This window comes from Phacochoerus africanus, chromosome 15, assembly GCF_016906955.1.
Source record: "Phacochoerus africanus isolate WHEZ1 chromosome 15, ROS_Pafr_v1, whole genome shotgun sequence".
In the NCBI taxonomy this organism is placed as follows: Eukaryota; Metazoa; Chordata; class Mammalia; order Artiodactyla; family Suidae; genus Phacochoerus; species Phacochoerus africanus.
In genome coordinates, this window is record NC_062558.1 from 141,436,647 (window position 1) to 141,457,574 (window position 20,928).

General features: G+C 60.2%; 1 protein-coding gene across 3 annotated transcripts in view; it reads left to right on the forward strand.

Annotated features, from left to right (window-relative positions):
• The window catches only part of KNDC1 (kinase non-catalytic C-lobe domain containing 1), a 55,117-nt gene that overhangs the window by 30,721 nt on the left and 3,468 nt on the right, over window positions 1-20,928 (forward strand). The window contains exons 11-26 of one of the 3 annotated variants that reach the window (XM_047761358.1): window positions 62-139; window positions 696-789; window positions 1,464-1,626; window positions 1,695-2,410; window positions 2,707-2,851; window positions 3,629-3,729; window positions 4,416-4,744; window positions 15,574-15,667; window positions 15,737-15,834; window positions 16,257-16,477; window positions 17,928-18,041; window positions 18,716-18,863; window positions 18,943-19,122; window positions 19,674-19,880; window positions 20,146-20,225; window positions 20,428-20,578. In XM_047761358.1, coding sequence (XP_047617314.1) covers window positions 62-139; window positions 696-789; window positions 1,464-1,626; window positions 1,695-2,410; window positions 2,707-2,851; window positions 3,629-3,729; window positions 4,416-4,744; window positions 15,574-15,667; window positions 15,737-15,834; window positions 16,257-16,477; window positions 17,928-18,041; window positions 18,716-18,863; window positions 18,943-19,122; window positions 19,674-19,880; window positions 20,146-20,225; window positions 20,428-20,578 — 2,919 coding nt within the window. Of the gene's footprint in view, window positions 1-61; window positions 140-695; window positions 790-1,463; window positions 1,627-1,694; window positions 2,411-2,706; window positions 2,852-3,628; window positions 3,730-4,415; window positions 4,745-5,086; window positions 5,661-15,573; window positions 15,668-15,736; window positions 15,835-16,256; window positions 16,478-17,927; window positions 18,042-18,715; window positions 18,864-18,942; window positions 19,123-19,673; window positions 19,881-20,145; window positions 20,226-20,427; window positions 20,579-20,928 lie in introns of those variants that run through there. The other 2 variants (XM_047761359.1, XM_047761360.1) reach the window with 2 other exon arrangements.

Consider the following 20,928-nt stretch of genomic DNA (forward strand, 5'->3'; position numbering starts at 1 on the left):
AGAGACGGCCCTGGCCGCAGGGTGGCGGCATATCTGAATGGTGGCCTGTCCCTGCTTTCAGGTCTGCAGCGGCTACCTCCTGCAGCGAGGCATGGACAGCAGAAAGATCTTAGCCCACCTGCGGGAGTCCACCTGTAAGGTAAGCAGAGTCTTCAAGGGACCCTGCGCGCCCTGCTCCTTCCCCGGCGGGAGGGAGGCTCCTTGTTCTTGTCTGTGTTTGGACGCGGGCGGAGTTTAGGGCAGAGGCGGCGAATAACTCCTTAGCCTCTAACGACTTTCCTCAGCTTTCCACCATCTGGCACAAGCCCACAGCCCCAAGCGCTGGTCTCTGTCGGCCACTGGGCACACGGGCCGGGCACACGTCCTGGGGTCCTGCCGCGGGGCCTCAGTGCCTGTCAGCTCCCTGGCGCGCTGACCGGGCAGGGCTGCGTCAGGCGGTAACAGGGTCCCTCGGACGTGTCCATCCCACCGGCATCTTTGGGGAGTGTGGGTTCTGGGTGGCCCCAGACAGTGCCCGCGATGTCCCAGGAACCTGCCAGGACTTCGCTGCATTGGGAGCCACCTGGCCAGGGGCTCCCATTCCAAAGAGAAGCAATCCCAGCCCCGCAAGTCAGCGCAGGCAGGGGCTCGCGCCACGGTGTCCCCTCTGCCTCCGAGGTCGTCTCCACCAGGGCACCCGTGTCCTCCGGCCCCAGGTCTACCAGGAGGACGAGATCATCGGTCTGCACGACGCGCTCTCGGTGGTTGAGCTGAACCCCGTTGAGGCACCTGCACCCAGGCAGGGCTCAGGTGGGCCCCCCACCCACCCAGGTCCGGCCCCGGCACCCCCCGCCACCACTGCCCTGCCACTGTCCCACCAGACTTTGCCTCCAGACATCCAGCCCTGAGTGGGCACCGGACACCAGGGTGTGGCCAGCATTGGCACCAGCTGCCTGGCTCCTCACCCACCACCCATCTGCTCTGAATCCTGGCTCAGGCCTCCCTCCATCCTCCCGGCTCGCCAGCAGCCGCAGCGGGCAGCTGGACCCTGCCTCTGCTCCCACGCCCCTCCTGGGTCTGTGCTCTGCCCACCCCAGTTCTCCTCCCGCCCCCTCCCCCTCAGCGGCCCATCCTGCTGCCTGAGAAGGCCTTGCCCCGCAGGCCTGCCCCAGGCTCTTCAGGCCTTTTCATCACACCAGCCCCACCCACCCCGAGCGCCCACCCTCCCAGCTCCGGGGCAGCCCTGGACCCAGGTCCCTCCTCAGGCCTCCTCCTTGGGGTCGCCCTTCCACCCAGTGCCTCTGAGGGAGGCTTCCCAGGCCCTTCAAGTCAGCACCCCTCTAAGACAGCACCCACCCTGCACACCCCACACTGAGTCAGCACCCCACACTAACTCAGCACCCCACACCGAGGCCAGCATCCCCCACTAAGCATCCCCCTCTAAACGCCGGTACCCGTCCTGCTCACCCCATGTTTGTCCCCAGGCTTCATGCGGGTCAGCAGCGACACCAGCCTTGTCGCCATGCAGGGGCCGGTGCCCAGCCAGCCCTCCTGCCTCCAAGCGGCGACGTTGCTGCCAGCAGCCTTCACCTCTGAGGCCACTCACTATAAGCCCATCGTTCTCACTCCAGACACGGGTGTCGACAGGTGAGTACCCCCACCGGGGGCTGTGGGGTCCTGGCCCCTCTGAGACGCTCTCCTCTCTCTGCTCACAGGGACTCGCTCGCCCTGTCCATGGGGCCGGAGGAGGGGAGAGGCTGGCTGGACCGGGTGGGTGACGGGAAGCCAACTCCTGAGGCCCACGGAGCGGCCACTGGCCTGAAGACCCTGGACCAGCCAGAGCCTGGCCCCCCAGACCCCCTCAGAGAGTCAGTGCCAAGAGATGCAGCCCAGGGGCCCCCCTGCCCCCCACCCCCTGTCCCAGCCAGCCCACCCGAGAGGGCATCACTGGCGACGCCCAAGCGCTCAGCCCCTGCCCCATCCCTGAAGGCCCAGAGGCCATCCCCAGAGCGAGGCCCAGAGGAGCCCATCCCCAGCGGAGCCCCCGGAGGCCTCGGGCCCTGCCCCCCAGGGCCCCCCGCCACCCCTCTCAGCCCACACCCTGCAGCCCAGCCGCCCAGGAGTAAGGCTGCCCCCGGCCCAGACCAGGAGCCCGAGGTTCCCCCATCAGCCCCACGGGGCCCCTCCCCGGCCACAGTGAATCCAGACAGCCCCAGGGGGACCCCTGTCAGGGAGCAGGAAGGCCAGGCCCCAGAAGGTCACCCCGAGCGGCCCCAGCCAGCAGACCGCAAGCTCTGTCCGTCCAGCCTGGACACTGCACCCCTCCCAAAGGGGACAGCCTGCCCATCGCTGCAGGAGGCCACACGCCTCATCCGGGAGGAGTTTGCCTTTGACGGCTACCTGGACAACGGGCTGGAGGCTCTGATCATGGGTACCGCCGGCCACGGGGCCCCAGAGAAGCCCCAGGACCGCACAGGCTGTGGGGGGCGCCCTGCAGGGGGAGGTCACGGAGAGGAGGGCCCCCGCCTGTCTCTGCACAGGGCGGGCAGAGCGGAGCCCGCCAGGGGCAGGCCATCCGTCCTGCAGGGCAGCCTCGGCCCTGCGGGAAGAGGATCTCAGAACACTGCCCTCTGGCCGCGCGCCCGGCCCGCCAGCTCCTGAGCCCGGGGGCCCACAGGAGTGCTCCCCAGCTCTGACGGACCCTGTCGGGGTTTTTTGCTGACTCAGGGGAGTACATTTACGCCTTGAAAGACCTCACCTACGCCACTTTCTGTGGGGCCATATCGGAGAAGTTCTGTGACCTCTACTGGGGGGAGAAGCTGCTGCAGAGCCTGTTCCGGGTGGTGAACGGGAGGACCGCGCCCTCGGAGAAGTACGAGCCCCTCCCGCCGCCCCTTCCCCACCCCCGCTGGGCCCCAGAGGGATCTCCTGCCCCCGGCCACTCCCCGCCCCCCGGATCAGGCCCGATTTCGGGCCCAACCCCTCTGCTCCCAAAGCTCCCCCTTCAGGCTGCAGCTCCTCTGGGCAGGAAGGCGCCGCGGGGTCACAGGGTGTAGGAGGTACAGCCCCTCCCTGGGACCAGGTCAGGAGGCTGGGGGAGGCGGGGAGGATGCCCCCCAGGGAACAGCCCCCACCTGGGGGCTGCTCCCTCCTGGTGGTCAGACAGCTGCAGGAGGAAGGGGGACAGGGAGCTTCCCCCTCCAGCTCCCTCCCCCAGCCCTCCTGACATCCAGCCCTTCCCCAGGGGCTGCAGAAGGCCATGTGGGTGGGCGTGGCCCTGGGCACGCTGACTCCAGGCCCGCGGAGCCCACAGCAGCCCCGGCACCCTGGGCCACGCGACAGGCGATCACCCAGCTTTGCTGGAGGAGCTTGAGCGTGCCTGTGGGCCTGAGCACCCCAACACCCCATGCAGAGAGGCGGCGCACACCCCCCTCCACCCCAGCTGAGCGTTGGGGGAATCGCCTGGGGGCCCCGAGAAATGAAGGCCAAAAAGTCCTCTGCCAAAGGGCCCACGTCCAAGCAGCTTGCGGCCTGCGGCCAGGCTGTCCCCGAGGTGTGGGAGGCCGGCCCCCACCTCTCTCTCAGGGGAAAGCCGTGCTATGTGGGGGAGGTCACAGGGAGGCCTGCAGCGTCCTGCATTCTGTGGCAGCACTTCTGAGGAGGCCGGCTCACAGCCCGACGGTGATGACGGGCCCAGCGCTCTGCATAGCGGCTCGCCATCCAGCAGACGGCCCTCTCCTCTCGGGGCGGGTAAGCCACGTGGGGTCTGGGCTGAGAACTTCGGGGCCAGGCTCCCCTTGTCCCTCCAGGGTCCCCAGGGCAGGGGGGTCTGTTCTGTGAAGGGGGCGTTCTCCCCAGGCCAGCAGGTGGTCGGCAAGCCCAGGTGGCCTTGGGCTGGGGGCATGGGGAGGCACGTGCTGCCTGGAATTGCTGGCCGCAGCTTGGTGATGGGGGGTTTTGGCATCTTCTCTGGAAAGGAGCCCTTGAAAGCCCCTGAGGCGCCTTTTCCTGGAGCTGGAGCCCAGGACGCCCTGGCACCTGGGGTCTTTATCATTTCCCGAAATCTGGTCGGAGTGAGACACGACTTTAGATTCGTAGATTTAGGGATTTACAATCACCCTCACACACGTGCACACACGCACACACACACACACACACACACCGTGTGTGGGCTCCGGAAGTTCGGAAGCAGCGTGGGGACCTCTCTGCCTTGTCTGTGGCCAGCTCCAGGGTCCCTCGGGGCTCGCGCGACCCTGCCCGCGCGGCAGCCCCTCTGGGCAAGGCCAGGGGCCGGGCGCCCCCGGGGGTCTTCGCAGCCCCTCCAGAGCGGGGCGGCCGCCTGGCCCCTCTTGGACGGGTCCCCTCTTGGGAAACAACCGGAGGTGGACCCCCCCGGGGCCAGTGTGGCCGCTGTGATCCTCCTCTCCTCTGTCCAGGGAAGGAGAAGCCGGAGGCAGACTCGGACGAGCGCTCACGGGGCAACTTCGAGGTGGCGTTTCGGCCTCAGAAGTCGGTAAAAGCCGGGAAGGAGCCGCGGCCCGAGGCGGGCGGGGACCCGGCCTCGGGTTCTGAGGCGGTGGCCCAGCCGGCCAGGCCCGCAGAGGGCGGCCCGCGCGTGAACCCCGGCCCGGCGGCCTTCCAGAGCTGCTGCCCCGGCTGGTGCAGCGCCTTCTACGAGGCCGACTGCTTCGGCCCCGATGTGCACAACTACGTGCAGGAGCTGGCGAGGCGCAAGGCCCCCGGGTCCCCGGACGCCCAGAGCCCGGTAAGTCCTGCGCTCCTGTCCACCGCTGGCGGGAAGGTCACCCCTGGCAGGGAAGGTCACCCCCGGCGGGAAGGTCACCCCCGGTGGGAAGGTCACCCCCGGCGGGGAAGGTCACCCCCGGCGGGGAAGGTCACCGTGGGTGGGGAGGGTCGCTTGGCCCCCGGGGAAGGGCTCAAGCAGGAGCTCCCAGGTCCCTCCAGTGACAGAAGGGCCCTGTGTCTCCCACTCCTGGTGCCCCACCTGCCCCCAGCAGCCACCATGCTGGTCTGGGCTGCCTCCCTGTGTCCCCGCGTGTCCTTCCGGGCGCTGTGCTCATCTGTGCGTGTCCTCCACATGGCGTAGGAAAGGCCCACTTTACGGAGAGAGAAAAACCCATCCAGAAATTCATGTGGGATCTCAAGGGACCCCCCCACAGCCCAAGCAACGGTGAAAATGAACAAAGCTTGAGGATGCGTTTTCCGATTTCAGAACTTACCACAAAGCATCCATAACCAAAACAGTGGGAGGGGGCCCCAAAACAGTCTATAGACCAGCGAAAGAGAATAGAGAGCTCGTGGATACAGCCTCACATATGCGGCCAAGCGATTTTTGACGAAAGCGCTATGACCATTCAGTGGGGAAAGGGCAGTCTTTTCAACAGATGATGCTGGGAAGACCAGATATTCCATGCAAAAAAACTGAACCAAGGTCTGTGTACCTTGTGCCATATACAAACGATACCTCAAAAACCAAAGACCCAAACGTGAGAACTGGCACAATGAAACTCTCAGAAGAAAACACACGGGAAAACTTCAGGACGTTGGATTTGGCAGGGACGTCCTGGACGTGATACCAAAAGCACAGGCAACAAATGTGAAAAATAAACACATCAGGAGGTCCCGTCGTGGCGCAGTGGTTAGTGAATCCGACTAGGAACCATGGGGTTGAGGGTTTGATCCCTGGCCTCGCTCACTGGGTTAAGGATCCAGCGTTGCCGTGAGCTGTGGTGTAGGTCACAGACGTGGCTCGGATCCCGCGTTGCTGTGGCTCTGGCGTAGGCCGGTGACTGCAGCTCCGATTCAACCCCTAGCCTGGGAACCTCCATGTGCCACGGGAGCGGCCCCAGAAAAGGCTAAATAAATAAATAAATAAATAAACACATTGGACTTTATCCACACGAAAACCTTTTGTGCCTCAAAGGACACTATCAACAGAGTGAAAAGGCGACCTATGGAACGGGAGAAAATAATTATAAACATACACCGATAAGAGTTTAATACCAAGAATACACAAAGAAGGGAGTTCCTTTCGTAGTTCAGCAGTTAACGAACCTGACTTGGATCCATGAGGATTCGGGTTCGATCCCTGGCCTTGCTCAGTGGGTTAAAGATCTGGCGTTGCTGTGAGCTGTGAAGGTCACAGATGTGGCTTGGATCCCGTGTTGCTGTGGCTGTGGTGTAGGCTGACAGCTATAGCTCCAATTCGACCCCTAGCTGGGAACTTCCATATGCTGCAGGTGCAGCTGTAAAAAGAAAAAAAAAAAAAAGAATACATAAAGAACTTATGAATCAACAACAACAAAGCCACTTGGTTAAAACACGAGTGAAGGACTTGAATAGACAATTCTACAGAGAAAATATGCAAATAGCCAAAAGGCACATGAAAAGTCATTGAGTGTCATTACTGATTAGGAAAAAGCAAATCAGGGAGTTCCCGTTGTGGCGCAGTGGTTAACGAATCCGACTAGGAACCATGAGGTTGCGGGTTCGGTCCCTGGCCTTGCTCAGTGGGTTAACGATCCGGTGTTGCCGTGAGCTGTGGTGTGGGTTGCAGACGCGGCTCAGATCCTGCATTGCTGAGGCTCTGGCATAGGCCGGCGGCTACAGTTCTGATTAGACCCCTAGCCTGGGAACCTCCCTATGCCGAGGGAGCAGCTCAAGAAATGGCAAAAAAAGACAAAAAAAAAGGAAAAAGTAAATCAAAACAACTACCTCACACCCATTAGGATGGTAATGAAGATAAAATGTTTTTGTTTTTGTTTTCCTTTTTTGGGCCACTCTCACAGCATATGGAAATTCACAGGCTAGGGGTCCAATCAGAGCTATAGTTGGCTGCTTATGCCACAGCCACAGCAACTTGGGATCCGAGCCATGACATCTGCGACCTACACCACAGCTCACGGCAATGCTGGATCCTTAACCCACTGAGCGAGGCCAGGGATCAAACCTGCATCCTCATGGATCCTAATTGGGTTCATCAACCACTGAGCCATGAAGGGAACTCCAAGAAAAAATGTTGTTTTAAAAAAGCAAAAAACAATGGAGCTAGAGGAATCAGGCTCCCTGACTTCAGACTATACTGTAAAGCAACAATCATTAAAACTGTATGGTACTGGCACAAAGACAGAAATAGAGATCAGTGGAACAGAGTAGAAAGCCCAGAATTAAACCCATACACCTACAGCCAACTAATCTATGACAAAGGAGGCAAGACTATACAATGAAGAAAAACAGCCCCTTCAATAAGTGGTGCTGGGAACACTAGACAGCCACATGGAAAAGAATGAAATGAGAACACTCCCTGACACCAGACACAAAAATAAACTCCAAATGGATGAAAGACCTAGATATAAGACCAGACACTATAAAACTCTTAGAGGAAAACATGGGCCAAGCACTCTCTGACATAAACCACAGCAACATCTTCTCAGATCCATGACAGTAAAAACAAAAATAAACAAATGGGACCTAATTAAACTTAAAAGGTTCTGCACAGCAAAGGAAACCCTAAACAAAATGAAAAGACAACCCACAGAAAGGGAGAACATCTTTGCAAGTGAATCCACTGACAAGGGATTCATCTCCAAAATTTATATACACCTTCTGCAGCTCCATACCAAAGAAACAGACAACCCCATCAAGAAATGGGCAGAAGATCTAAACAGACAGTTCTCCCAAGAAGACATACGGGTGGCCAAAAAACACATGAAAAGATGTTCCACATCCCTCATTATTAGAGAAATGCACATCAAAACCACTCGGAGGTACCACCTTACACCAGCCAGAATGGCCAACATCCAAAAGTCTATAGACAATAAGTGCTGGAGAGGGGGTGGAGAAAAGGGAACCCTACTACACTGTTGGTGGGAATGTACATTGGGGCAACCACTGTGGAAAACAGTATGGAGATGCCTCGGAAAACTAAACATAGAACTCCCATTCGATCCAGCAATCCCACTCCTGGGCATCTACCCAGAGAAAACCACGACTCGCAAAGACACAGGGACTCCGATGTTCACTGCAGCACTATTTGCAATAGCCAAGACATGGAAACCACCTAAATGCCCATCGACAGAGGCGTGGATCAAGAAGAGGTGGTACATACACACGATGGAATATTACTCGGCAATTAAAAGGAACGAAAATATTGGCATTTTCAGCAACATGGATGGACCTAGAAATTATCGTGCTAAGTGAAGTGAGTCATACAATGAGGCACCAACATCGAATGCTTTCACCGACATGTGGAATCTGAAAAAAGGACAGACGGAACCTCTTTACAGAACAGATGCTGACTCACAGACTTTGAAAAACTTGTGGTCTCTGGAGGAGACAGTTTGGGGTATGGGGGATGCGCTGGGGTTGAGGGATGGGAATCCTATAAAATTGGATTGTGATGATCATTGTACAACTATAAATGTAATAAATTCATTGACTAAAAAAATTTTTAATAAAAACAAAACAAAACAAGAAGACAAAAATAAAAAAAATTTTAAAAATTAAAAAGCAGAAAACAACAGGCTTTGGTGAGGATGTGGAGAAATCAGAATCCTCTCAATATTGTGCGTTAGCTAGGCTTTAATTTGAAAAAGTAAAAACAGGAGTTCCCGTCGTGGCTCAGTGGAAATGAATCTGACTAGGAACCATGAGGACGCAGGTTCGATCCCTGGCCTCGCTCAGTGGGTTAAGGATCCGGTGTTGCCATGAGCTGTGGTGTAGGTCCCAGACGCGGCTCGGATCTGGTGTTGCTGTGGCTCTGGCGTAGGCCGGCGGCTACGGCTCCAATTCGACCCCTAGCCTGGGAACCTCCACATGCCGTGGGAGCGGCCCAAGAAATAGCAAAAAGACAGAAAAAAAAAAAGTAAAAACATAAAATGAAAGATCATTAAAACAATAAAGCATAAATAAATAAATGTCTAATAACAGAAAGAGAAATCAGAATCTTTGTGCACTGTTGATGGGAACGCAGACTAGTGCAGCCACTGTGGAAAACAGTATGGCAATACCTTAAAAAAAATTGAACCAGGAGTTCCCATGGTGGCTCAGCAGTAACTAACTCACCTAGTATCCACGAGGATGCCGGTTCGAATTCTGGCCCCGATCAGTGAGGTAAGGACCCAGCATTGCCATGAGCTGCGGTGTAGATCTCAGATGCAACTCAAATCTGGTGTTTCTGTGGCTGTGGTGTAGGCTGGCAGCTGCGGTTCCAATTTGACCCCTAGCCTGGGAACTTCCATGTGCAGTGGGTGCAGCCCTAAAAAGCAAAAAATAAATAAATAAGTAAGTAAGTAAGTAAATAAACACCGAATTCCCATGTAAGCCAGCAGTTCAACTTCTGGATATACACGCAAAAGAACCGAAAGCAGGGACTCGGGTATCTGTACACCTGGGTTCATAACAGGAGGTCGACAGCAGCCGAAAGGAGGCGCAAGCCAGGGTCCCTCGTGGAGGAGAGCCCAGCAGCATGCTGTCCGTCACAAGGACATTACTCAGCCTTGAAGCAGAAGAAGGCGAGTTCCCCTCGTGGATCAGCAGAAACGAGTCCGACCAGCATCCACGAGGACGCAGGCTCCATCCCTGGCCTCGCTCAGTGGGTTAAGGATCCGGCGCTGCTGTGAGCTGTGGTGTAGATCGCAGATGCAGCTCAGATCCCACGTGGCTGTGGCTGTGATGTAGACCGGCAGCTGTAGCTCTGATTGGACCCCTAGCCTGGGAACATCCGTGTGTCGCAGACGTGGCCCTAAAGAGCAAAAAAGAAAAAGGAATAAAAAGAAGGAATTTCCAGCACCTGCTAGGACGTCTGTGAATCTTAAGGACATTATTCTGAGTGAAACGTGCCAGAGTCACAAAAGGACAAATACCGCGTGATTCCACCTGCAGGAAGCCCCTAGAACAGTCAAAAGCAAAGAGGCAGAAAGCAGGACGGGAGCTCCCGGGGCTGGAGGAGGAGGAGACAGAGCTGTGTTCAGCGGCCTCTCAGTTTGGGAGGATGAAGACTCTCGGTGGAGGCGGTGTTGATGGTTGCCCAACGGCGTGAGTGCACATCTTGCTGGAACCGCACAATGAAAAATGGTTCAAGTGGTACCTTGATGGTATGTGTATTTTGTCACCATAAAAATTTCAAAATAAAAAAATGTTCATGAGCTGAGAACAAAAGTGGGGCCGGACGAACACTGGCCTTGGGGACCTGAAGGTTGAAACAAAGCGTCGGGCATCATTGCGGTTGGATCTAAATGCAGACGCGGGGGCTCCGCCCTGATCCCGGGTGGGTTTCCTCCGCCCTCCTCTCCCCTCCGAGCCCAGGCAGCCTCCGCGTCCCGCACCCACTGTTCCGCCAGTGACCTAGCTAGACCACGAGACGGAACCCTTGCTGACCAGGCGCTGGGGCGGGGGCAGGTGTCCACATCCCCAGGAGCAGCGGCCCCCAGCCCCAAGGACGTGACCTTTTCCGAGGCAGCGCCTGGAAGCCATGGCCAAGGTGGAAGGCTGGGTCCACGTGTGTCCCCTGACGCCACAGGTCATGTCCTCTGACCTCAGAAGTCACGTCGTCTGGTGTCACAGCTCTGCTTACGGGTGACATCACACCCTCACGGGTCCCTGTGGACAGGCAGCCCGTTTCCAGCCCTGTGTTGTGTTCAGGGCCATGGGGTAGGGCTTCCACAAGGGAGCTCACATAGCTCATCGTGGCGCCCACGTGCCCTGTGCAGGTGCCTGGCAATGGGGCCCTTTCCTCAAGCCTGTGCTCTCCCAGGGGTGGCCACTCCCTGGAGGGAGGCGTGGCCACTGGCGAGCCCCGGGCCACCCCTCTGTTGCACTTGGCCTGCCCCTGAAGGTGGGCTCCGAGACCAGCGCAGGTCACAGACTCGGCTGGGCCGGTGTCTGTTCTTTTTTTTTTTCTTTTTTTGTCTTTTTGCCATTTCTTGGGCCGCTCCCGCAGCATATGGAGGTTCCCAGGCTAGGGGTCGAATCGGAGCCGTAGCCACCAGCCTATGCCAGAGCCACAGCAACACGGGATCCGAGCCGCGGCTGCAACCCACACCACAGCTCACGGCAACGCCGGATCTTTAACCCACTGAGCAAGGGCAGGGATCGAACCCGCAACCTCATGGTTCCTAGTCAGATTCGTTAACCACTGCACCACGACGGGAACTCCCGGTATCTGTTCTTATTCGCTCGTGACCCCAAGGTCAGGATGCGGTTCTCTGGCCCTCCGTCTCCAGAATGCCAACCCTGGGCCATGCTGGGTCCCGTCGACTCGCCCCCGGTGGCGGCCGTGGGCAGGCTCTGCAGGGGGCGAGGCGTCTGGGGAAACGCTGGGCAGACCAGCAGTGACCGCGTTCTGCTTCCTTCCTGCTCACCTGGGAAGGCGTGTCTCCTGGAACCTGAGTGCAGGCAGGTGAGTTTCCTGCGTCGTCCGCTGCCGGGAAGGGGGGCTAGGGGGCAGTGGTCATGGTTGCACATTTCTGAGAACCCACTAAACCTGATTCAAACAGGAGCCTCCGAAAAATACGGAAGGCACAGAACAGCTAGTGGATACCTTTCACTTTTGCTGCCCACAGAGAGCAAATGCGAAACCGCTCCAGCCCCAGGGTGGGTGGGCAGCTGAGGGCCAGCATCTGCGGCCACGCATCGCTGACCCCGGGCCGCACCCGTGTCATTCCCCCCCCCACCGCCACCACGGGTGGGCTGTGGAGGCGTGGCTCGCATGGGTGAGGGCGTGTGGCCATGTGGCCTTTTCTGGCCCTGGGCATGTTTTCATGGGTGCGGCCGTGGGCGTGTTTGTGGCTGTGGAGCCATGGCTGAGGGCCTGGGTGTTATGTGGGCGTGGGTGTGGGTGTGTGGCCATGGCTGTGGTCTTGTGTGCCCATAGGGCCAGCATCTGGTGGCCTCTGCTCTCCAGTCTGGGCCCTCGGCTCCCTTGGCCCAGCGTTCAGGTGGATGGCACGGACCCTGGCTCATCCCTCTGTTCCCTTGTCTGCACTTTGAGTTTCCCAACTTCCTTCTCTTCTGTGTTTACTCCCCATGTCTGTCCGCCTTCAGGTCCCTGTACGTGCAGCAGCCGCTGCGCCTAAACTCTACCTCAGGTCCTGCCCATCAATCTTGCTAATGAACTGATGCTCTTTTAATCCTACAAGAACAGCCTTGGGCGGGGTTAGCCTGAGGAGAAAGTCCTCTCTCAGAGAACTCCGAGTATCTTATTTATTTTTTAAAAATGTTCTTCTTACTCAATGAATTTATTACATGGTAGGTGTACAATAATCATCACAACCCAACTTTATAGCATCTCCGTCCCACCCCCCACGCCCAACTTGTCTCCTTTGGAGACCACAAGTGTCTCAGTCTGTGGGCAGCATCTGTTCTGCAAAGAGGTTCCGTCTGTCCTTTTTTCAGATTCCACATGTCGGTGAAAGCATTCGATGTTGGTGCCTCATTGTATGACTCACTTCACTTAGCACGATAATTTCTAGGTCCATCCATGTTGCTGCGAATGCTGTTCTTTCCTTTTAATGGCTGAGTAATATTCCATCGTGTGTATGTACCACCTCTTCTTGATCCACGCCTCTGTCGATGGGCATTTAGGTGGTTTCCATGTCTTGGCTATTGCAAATAGTGCTGCAGTGAACATCGGAGTCCCTGTGTCTTTGCGAGTCGTGGTTTTCTCTGGGTAGATGCCCAGGAGTGGGATTGCTGGATCGAATGGGAGTTCTATGTTTAGTTTTCCGAGGCATCTCCATACTGTTTTCCACAGTGGTTGCCCCAATGTACATTCCCACCAACAGTGTAGTAGGGTTCCCTTTTCTCCACCCCCTCTCCAGCACTTATTGTCTGTAAACTTTTGGATAATGGTCATTGCACCCAGTATAAGTTGGTACCTCGGCATGGTTTTTTTTGTTTGTTTGTTTGTCTTTTTGTCTATTGCCTTTTCTAGGGCTGCTCCCGCGGCATATGGAGGTTCCCAGGCTAGGGGTCGAATCAAAGCTGTAGCCACTGGCCTACACCACAGCCACAGCAACTCGGGATCCAAGCCGCGTCTGCAACCTACACCACAGCTCACGACAACGTCGGATCCTTAACCCACTGAGCAAGGGCAGGGACCGAACCCGCAGCCTCATCGTTCCTAGTCGGATTCGTTAACCACTGCGCCACGACGGGAACTCCCCTCAGCGTGGTTTTGACGTGCATTTCTCGAAGAATTACTGATGTTGAGGAGTTCCCATCATGGTGTAGTGGAAACGAATCTGACTAGGAACCATGAGGTTGCGGATTCAATCCCTGGCCTCGCTCAGCAGGTTAAGTGTCTGGCGTTGCCATGAGTTGTGTGGGTCACAGACACGGCTCGGATCTGGCGTTGCAGTCGCTGTGGTGTAGGCCGGCAGCAGCAGCTCTAATTAGACCCCTATCCTGGGAACCTCCATTAAAAAAAACGAGTGACGTAAACATCTTTTCATGTGTTTTTTGGCATCTCTGTGTCTTTGGAGAATTTAGATCTTCTGCCCATTTTTTGATGGGGTTGCTTGCTTTTTTGGTATGGAGACACAGAAGGTATCTGTCAATTTTGGAGAGGAATTCCTTGTCAGTTGCTTCATTTGCAAAGACTTTCTCCCATTCTGTGGGTTGTCTTTCCATTTCGTTTAGGGTTTCCTTTGCTGTGCAGAACCTTTTAACTTTAATTAAGTCCCACTTGATTATTTTTGCTTTTATTGTCATTACCCTGAGTGTTTTATTTAGACCCGCCAGTCTGTGTGTGTGTGTGTGTGTGTGGTCACAGGGTGTGGCCACGGGGGTGACACCAGCTCACACCGCTGTGAGCTGTGGTTCAGGCAGATTTATCCTGAAAACCAGTGAAAACAATCCTTTCAAAGAGTCTGTCTGCAGTGATGCGAGTACTGCTGACGAGTTGAGGCTTTATAAACCAAGGTAAGGGACGTGCTGACGGAGCAAGGCTACCTGAGCCTTGCGGCAACAGCCCCCCCCCGCCCAAAGCCCACAAGCCCCTCCCCAGGGAGGTTTCTCAAGCCAGCTTCGGGACCAAGTGTGGAGGGGCTGCATGGGCCTCGCAGACGTGGCTTGAAGGTGCCCGCCCCACACCGTCCTGGGGCCTCCATTACTGCCCTTGGAAAGCCAGGACCACAGCAAAGTGGGCACAGAGGGGGCTGCAGAGACAGAGAAGATGCCCAGGCCACAGCCCCAAAGGCTACATCGGCTGCTGCCGAGGCCTGACCTCACCATGCGACAGGGCCACGCTCCGCAATGGGACGCCCTAGTCCTGCTCCATCCACGTGGCCACTGAGCAGGTGAGACACGGCCACGTGGCTGAGAAACTGGCATTTTCACTTCACTCCAACACTGCAGACACCAGGTGTGGCCCACGGCTCTGAGGTGGAGGCTCAGGTCCCACACTCGTGTCAGGGTGCCTTCCTGCCCCATCTTCTCCCCACTCCTGTGACTGCGGCTGGAGCTGGCCGGCTGTCACGGGGGAGCCAGGCCAGACCGGGGCTGCGCGGTGGGAGCCCACGCGCCTTCATTTCACCGGCCCGAGACAGTGACATCCGCAACTGCAGGCTGCACCGAGCTGAACTGGAGCACGATCCAGGGTCTGGGGACCTGCTTCTGTGCTCACCGCCTCCCCTGCCCAGGCGCAGCCCTGACCCATAGCTGCCAGGCCACCCCAGGGGCTGCCCATTGCCATCGTCAAACACCAGCATGTGGGCAGCAAGACCCCATGAGCCAACAGTTTTCCATGAAACCACTTGCTGGCGGGGACTCCAGTGTTTAAATCAAAATGCCCCCTGCGCACTCATCCCACAGACTTGTTCAGAAATAGGCGCTCTCAACAAAGCAGAGCCCGTCACTGTCAGATGAGACCGTGGGACAGTGTCCGGACGTGGCCGATGAGACCTTGCCCAGGGCTTAGGTCCCGCTGGCGTGGCCATTTCAGGACCCGGGGGCCACCTTGACCCTTGTTCATAGGAAGTAGTTTCCCCAGGAGTCTGAGCGGTCCCTGGGCCCCTGCCCCTGACCTCCCTGGGCCACCCCGCGGGGGCCATGAGGGGTGGTGGCCGAGCATGGGGTGGGGCCTCAGTGGGTGCATGCAGTCCTGCAAAGGGGCCTCGCAGGGCACACGTGCCTGTGGCCCTGCCCTGAAGGCCCCACGGCAGCCAGTCCCCAGAACCAGGGAGGCCACAGGAGGTGTGGCCTGGGCCCCCCAGCCATGGCCGCGAGGTCTGGAGCCCTCTTCCGAAGGCAGGCCTCCAGGAACCCACTCAGCAGGGGACACACCCCACCCCACTTGCCCATCCTCCCTCCGGGGCGCCGTGGGCCCGGTCAGGAAGGGCCGGTGCACACTACTGCCTCCCACTTGGCCTCGGTCCAATGAGCGGGTCAGTCAAATCCGCATCTTGCAGTTCACACAGATGTTTGCTGACACAACCAGGTGGCCGCGTCCTGCCCCCTCCATGCATGGACCCGATGTGCCCAACTCCCCTCTCTGGCCCCAAGGTCACCCGTGCCAACCTGCCTGCCCTGAGGCCAGGGGTGGGTGGCCTGGGCTCACAGCTCTTTCCTCGCCAGGAGCTGGAGCAGCAGCTCATGATAGAGAAAAGAAACTTCCGGAAGACCCTCAAGTTCTACCAGAAGCTCCTACAGAAGGAGAAGAGGCACAGAGGTAGCTCGGTGGCGTGGGCCGGGGGCAGGGCGGGCTGGGTGCTCCGTGCTGACTCCCCCCGCCCCCCAGGCTCCGAGGTGAAGACGATGTTGTCCAAACTGAAGGGGCAGCTGGAGGAGATGAGGTCCAAGGTGCAGCTCCTCGGGCTGGTCAAGAAGTACCTACAGGCAAGGCCCCAGACCGCTGCCCGCCCGCCCCGCCCCGGCCCGGCGCTCGCAGGGCCCCTCCTGTCAAAACCTGGGAAATCGCAGTTCCCCAGTTCCCGTTGCAGCGTCCTAGAAACGAACCCGACTAGGAAGCATGAGATTAGATTGTGGGTTTTATCCCTGGCCTCGCTCCGTGGGTTAAGGATCCGGCGTTGCCGTGAGCTGGGGTGTAGGTCCCAGACACGGCTCGGATCCGGCGCGGCTGCGGCCGTGGTGGAGGCCGGCAGCTGCAGCTCCGATTCACCCCCTAGCCTGGGAGCCTCCACAGGCCATGGGTGCGGCCCTAGAAAGCAAAGCAAAAGGAGAGAGCAAACCTGGGAGGTCAGTTCACGGGAAACACCCCCACGTCTGAGAGGCCAACCCGTCGGCCGCCTGGCGCCCAGGTCCTGTATGCCGAGAGCTGGGGCCTGGAGCCCTGCGCCCTGCCCGTGATGGTGAACATCGCGGCTGCGCCCTGTGACGCACTGGGCTTCAGCCCCCTGGACGAGTCCTCGTCCCTCATCTTCTACGACGTCAGCAAGCAGCCGCGAGGCAGCCGGCAGAGGAGGGCGCGCGTCCTGCAGGCCGGCACGCCGCTGGGGCTCATGGCCTACCTCTACTCCAGGTGCCGCCAGGAACCCCGTACCCCAGGGGCCCTCGCAGACCGGGGGTGGGGGGGAGGCAAGGACGGGCCCGGGACGAGGGGGCGGGACGTCGCCTGCCCTGCCCGGGGCCGCGCTCTCGCCCGGGGACCCGGGGGTCCGGCTCAGGTGTGCGGAAGGCGGGAGCTGCCTGGGGACGCGGCCGCCGCCCTTCCCAGCCCGGTGAGCTGCTCCTGAACGTGAACGCACCCAGGAGCCTCAGAGGCACCCGGATCCCGTCCACTTCCAAGTCGGACACCCTGCAAGCCACAGCTCGCTCCCCGGGGGCTGCAGCGAGGGCGGCCCCAGCCCTCCCTGCAGCATGTCTCAGCCTGAGCGGGGCCTCGGCTCACGGCGCCCCCTGACTGACAGTGCAGGCGTGCAGGTCGCCTGCAGCAGGAAGGGCCAGGTCACATCCAAAGTCACAGAGGCCCCCAAACGACCCCGCCCCCGCCCTCCCTGCCTGTCCGCCCTGCCAGCCATGCCTGGTGGCACAGAGCCTACGGGCGCCCCCTCAAGGGCCCACCTGCCCCACTCCACCCCGCCAGGGCTTCATCAGGGTTGAGCACCGACCTCCTCCTCACCCTTTTGGGGCGCTGTCTCCTCCCATCCGGGTCTCCAGAGGTGGGCTGGGCCCGCTTCTGATGGGGGCTCCTGCTGGCTGTGCCCCAGGCTGTCACCTCCGCCTCCGCAAGAGAGCATCCCTTCAGGAAGGGTGTTTGTGCGTGTGTGATGTGTGCACGCGTGTGTGATGTGCATGGGGTGTGTGCGCGTGTGCTGTGTGTGCGTGTGTGAGGCAGCACGGCGGGGGTGGGGGAGCCCTCTCGAGGGGGGCTGGGCTGGTGCTGCCAGGCCGCAGCCTCAGGGACAGAGGCACTGGGTGGCGGGATGGCTCCCTTCCTCGCAGACCTCCCACCCCTTTCTCCTCCCCAGCCCCGGCCCCTGGCGGGGGAGGCCCCCTTTCCTAAAGCCCTGATTTCCCACTAGGAGCTGGGCTGATGCACCCACTCAGTGGCGTTTTGAATTAAGTTTCTGAAAGGAGTTACAGTTAGGGCCTTAAAATGATAAGCAGTCCCCACTCGGGAGTTCCCGCTGTGCCTCAGCGGCAGTGAACCCGACTGGTACCCGTGAGGACGCCGAGTCGGATTCCTGGCCTCGCTCAGGGGGTTAAGGATCTGGTGTGGCTGTGGTGTAGGCCGGCGGTTGCGGCTCCGATGCGACACTAGCCTGGGAACCTCCACGTACTGTGGGTGTGGCCTTAAAAGAGAGCCTTCTCTTGGGCCATCTCCACGGATCGGTACCTCTCCTCCTTTTTCTGAGGGGTGCCCCTGCCAGCCGCCCCCCACCCCCTGCCCCACTCGCTCCCGCGCCCGCGTCCCCTGGGCCTGGGCTGGGGGCTGGGGGAGCCACGGACTGATGGCCCCTGTGCCGCAGCGACGCCTTCCTGGAGGGCTACGTGCAGCAGTTCCTCTACACCTTCCGCTACTTCTGCACCCCCCACGACTTCCTGCACTTCCTGCTGGACCGCATCAGCAGCACCCTGTCCAGGTACGGCTGCCGCCCGGTGACCCTGGCCAAGAGGCCAGGGGCCCCCAGGAAAGGGGGCCGGCAGTGGCAGGAGGGGCCCGTGGCCAGAGGGGGCCGCTGATGCCTGGGGGTGGCAGCAGAGGCAGACACGTGGGATCTTGGGTGAGCACCAGCCCCATCCCCTGGCGGGGAGCAGAGGGGCTGTGGGGGGGGGGAGCAGGGGGACAGCTGGGGGAGGTGCTGGGGGTGCTGCTGGCCTCGGGCCCCCCAACACACCCACAGCCAGTGGGCAGGGGCAGGGAGGGAAGGGGAGGTGGCGACGGCTGGACGTGCTCTGGCCTTCTCTGAGGTGCCTGTCCTCACCCCCCACCTCCACCCCCAGCTGCTGGGCTCCTTGCAGGGGGCTCACTGAAGACCCCAGCCCCTCGCTCCTGCCACGTGGAGCTGGGCTCCGCCCTGCCTCTTGAGGATGCCCCTCGGCTGTTCCCCAGCCCCCGCTGGTGTCCTGGGCACCAGCTGCGGGGGTAGCAGGAAGACGAAGGGGAGGTGGCTTCCCCCCTCCTGCTCCGGGGGGGGGTGGCGTGGGGAGCACTGAGCTGCCTTGAGACCCTCCCCCACCACACCCCTGGCTTGGGCGTGAGCCCTCCCTGCGAGGCGCTGGGAACCCTGTGCAGCTCAGCTCCGTCTGCCTCCAGGGCCCACCAGGACCCCGCCTCCACCTTCACCAAGATCTACCGGCGCAGCCTCTGCCTCCTGCAGGCCTGGCTGGAGGACTGCTACGCCGTGGACTTCACAAGGAACGCAGGGCTCCTGGGGAGGCTCCAGGACTACCTCTCCTCCCAGGTGTGCCAGCGCCAGGGGTGGGGGGGAGCGGGGGCCACTCTCCCGAGGCCACAGGTGACCCCCATGCGCTTCTGCCCAGGTCCTGCCCCTGGACAGCTCCGCGGAGCACCTGCTGAGCCTCCTGGAGGTGGGCACGGAGCGGCGGGCCGAGGGCACCCCCCCCCGCAGCGCAGACCTGGAGGACCCCAAGGAGGCGGAGGACACCAGGCCCCTCGCCGCCCTCTGCAAGAGGCTCTCGGAGGACGGTGGCTCCCGGAAGGTGCGGCCTTTCCCGGGGAGGCGGGGGCTGGTGCCCAGCCCAGCGCAGGGCCGCGCACACTCGTGCTCGTGGGCTCACGTGTACATGCACGGCAGACTATAAACGTTCACAGGCACACAGGGGCACGCCCGTGCACACGTACACACATGCACACACTCCCCGTGCTGCCTGCCCCTGCGAGGCTGGCACTCCCTGCCCCTGGCCCTGGTCAAGGGCAACAGAGGGCTGGCCAGGGGCTCAGACCACCCCACCTCCCTGACTTCGGGCCATGGTCAGGGTCAGAAGGTGACCTGGGCCAGGGCAGGCCTGAGGGGGTCTCACCATGACACATGCAAACAGGCCCAAACTTGAGCAGCTGTGTCCACGGAGGACTCACTGAATGACCAGGACAGGTGTCCAGCAGCCAACGCGGCCGTGGGCAGGAGGGGTTTTCTCTGTGGCCCTGGTTGAGCCAGTCTGAGAGGTCCTGGGCCTGGAGCCAGCCCGGGTCCCCCCCCACCCCATCCTGACCTGGGGGGCCCCTCCGCGGGCCTGGCCCTCCTGCCCTGCAGGCCTTCCCCTGGAGGCCGTCCCGAGGCAACGGGCTGGCGCTGCCCCACCACAAGGAGCGCCCGTACACCATTGCGTCGGCCCTGCCCAAGCCCTGCTTCTTCGAGGACGTCTATGGCCCCTACGCCAAAGCCAGTGAGAAGGGGCCCTACTTTCTGACTGAGTACAGCACCCACCAGCTCTTCAGCCAGCTGACGCTGCTGCAGCAGGTGGGGCGCGCTGGCGAGGCCCCACAGGCACGGTCCCCTGGGAGCGCTAGCGGGCTCCCTGTCCTGCGGGCTGCATGGGTGCAGGGCCCGCCCTCCTGGAGCTGGGCGCCCTCGCCCCAGGCGCTCCTTCCCAGCCCCCCGCCCCCATCACTTGGCAGGGGATGGCAGCCGCTGTCAATATGGAGAGTCCTTGGCGCCCAGCCACGTAACTGGAGATGCCCTCGCCCCAGGCGCTGCCTGACCTCTGTCCCCTTGTCTCCGGCAGGAGTTGTTTCAAAAGTGCCATCCTGTCCACTTCTTAAACTCACGGGCCTTGGGCGTCACAGACAAAAGCGTGGCCGTCCAGTGAGTGTCCCCTGCCAGCATCCGAGGAGCCTGGGACACAGGGTTGGCAGAGGGGCTGGGGGGCTTCACCCAAGTGTCTCATGGTGGCTCTCACTCTGCCTCAGAGCCAGACCCCCTAACTCGGAGGGCCAGTCCGGCTAGAGGCCTGGGCTCGAGGGTCACCCAGTGTTCTGGCCACGACAGGTGCCTGTGTCTCTTCCAGAGCCAGCTCCTCCGAGTCCCTGTCGGCCAAAACCTGCAGCTTATTTCTGCCTAATTACGTCCAGGACAAGTACCTGTTACAGCTTTTACGAAGCGCAGATGACGTCAGCACCTGGGTGGCCGCCGAGATCGTGACCAGCCACACATCCAAGGTTGGTGCCCGGCAGCAAGGGCACTTCCATGGGCACCTGCAAACCCTCCAGGCAAACGCACCCCTGCTGGGGCTGCACAAGGGCTCCCTGCTCCCAGACACGTGGGTCCCACACAGGTGCGCGTGTCTCAGTCACATCCCCACCCACAGCCCCTCCAAGCCTGGTGGCTCACATGCACATCCCCCCCCCCCAAAAAAACATACCCCCCCACACACAACCTCCTCGCAGCCCCTGGCATGGTGTCACACACGAACACACACAGCGCCCCTGCCTCGCACGCCCACAGCCCTTCACATTCGGCCCACCCAGAGCCTCTGCTCCATCCTCGGGGTGCCCTTCATGGCCCCCCT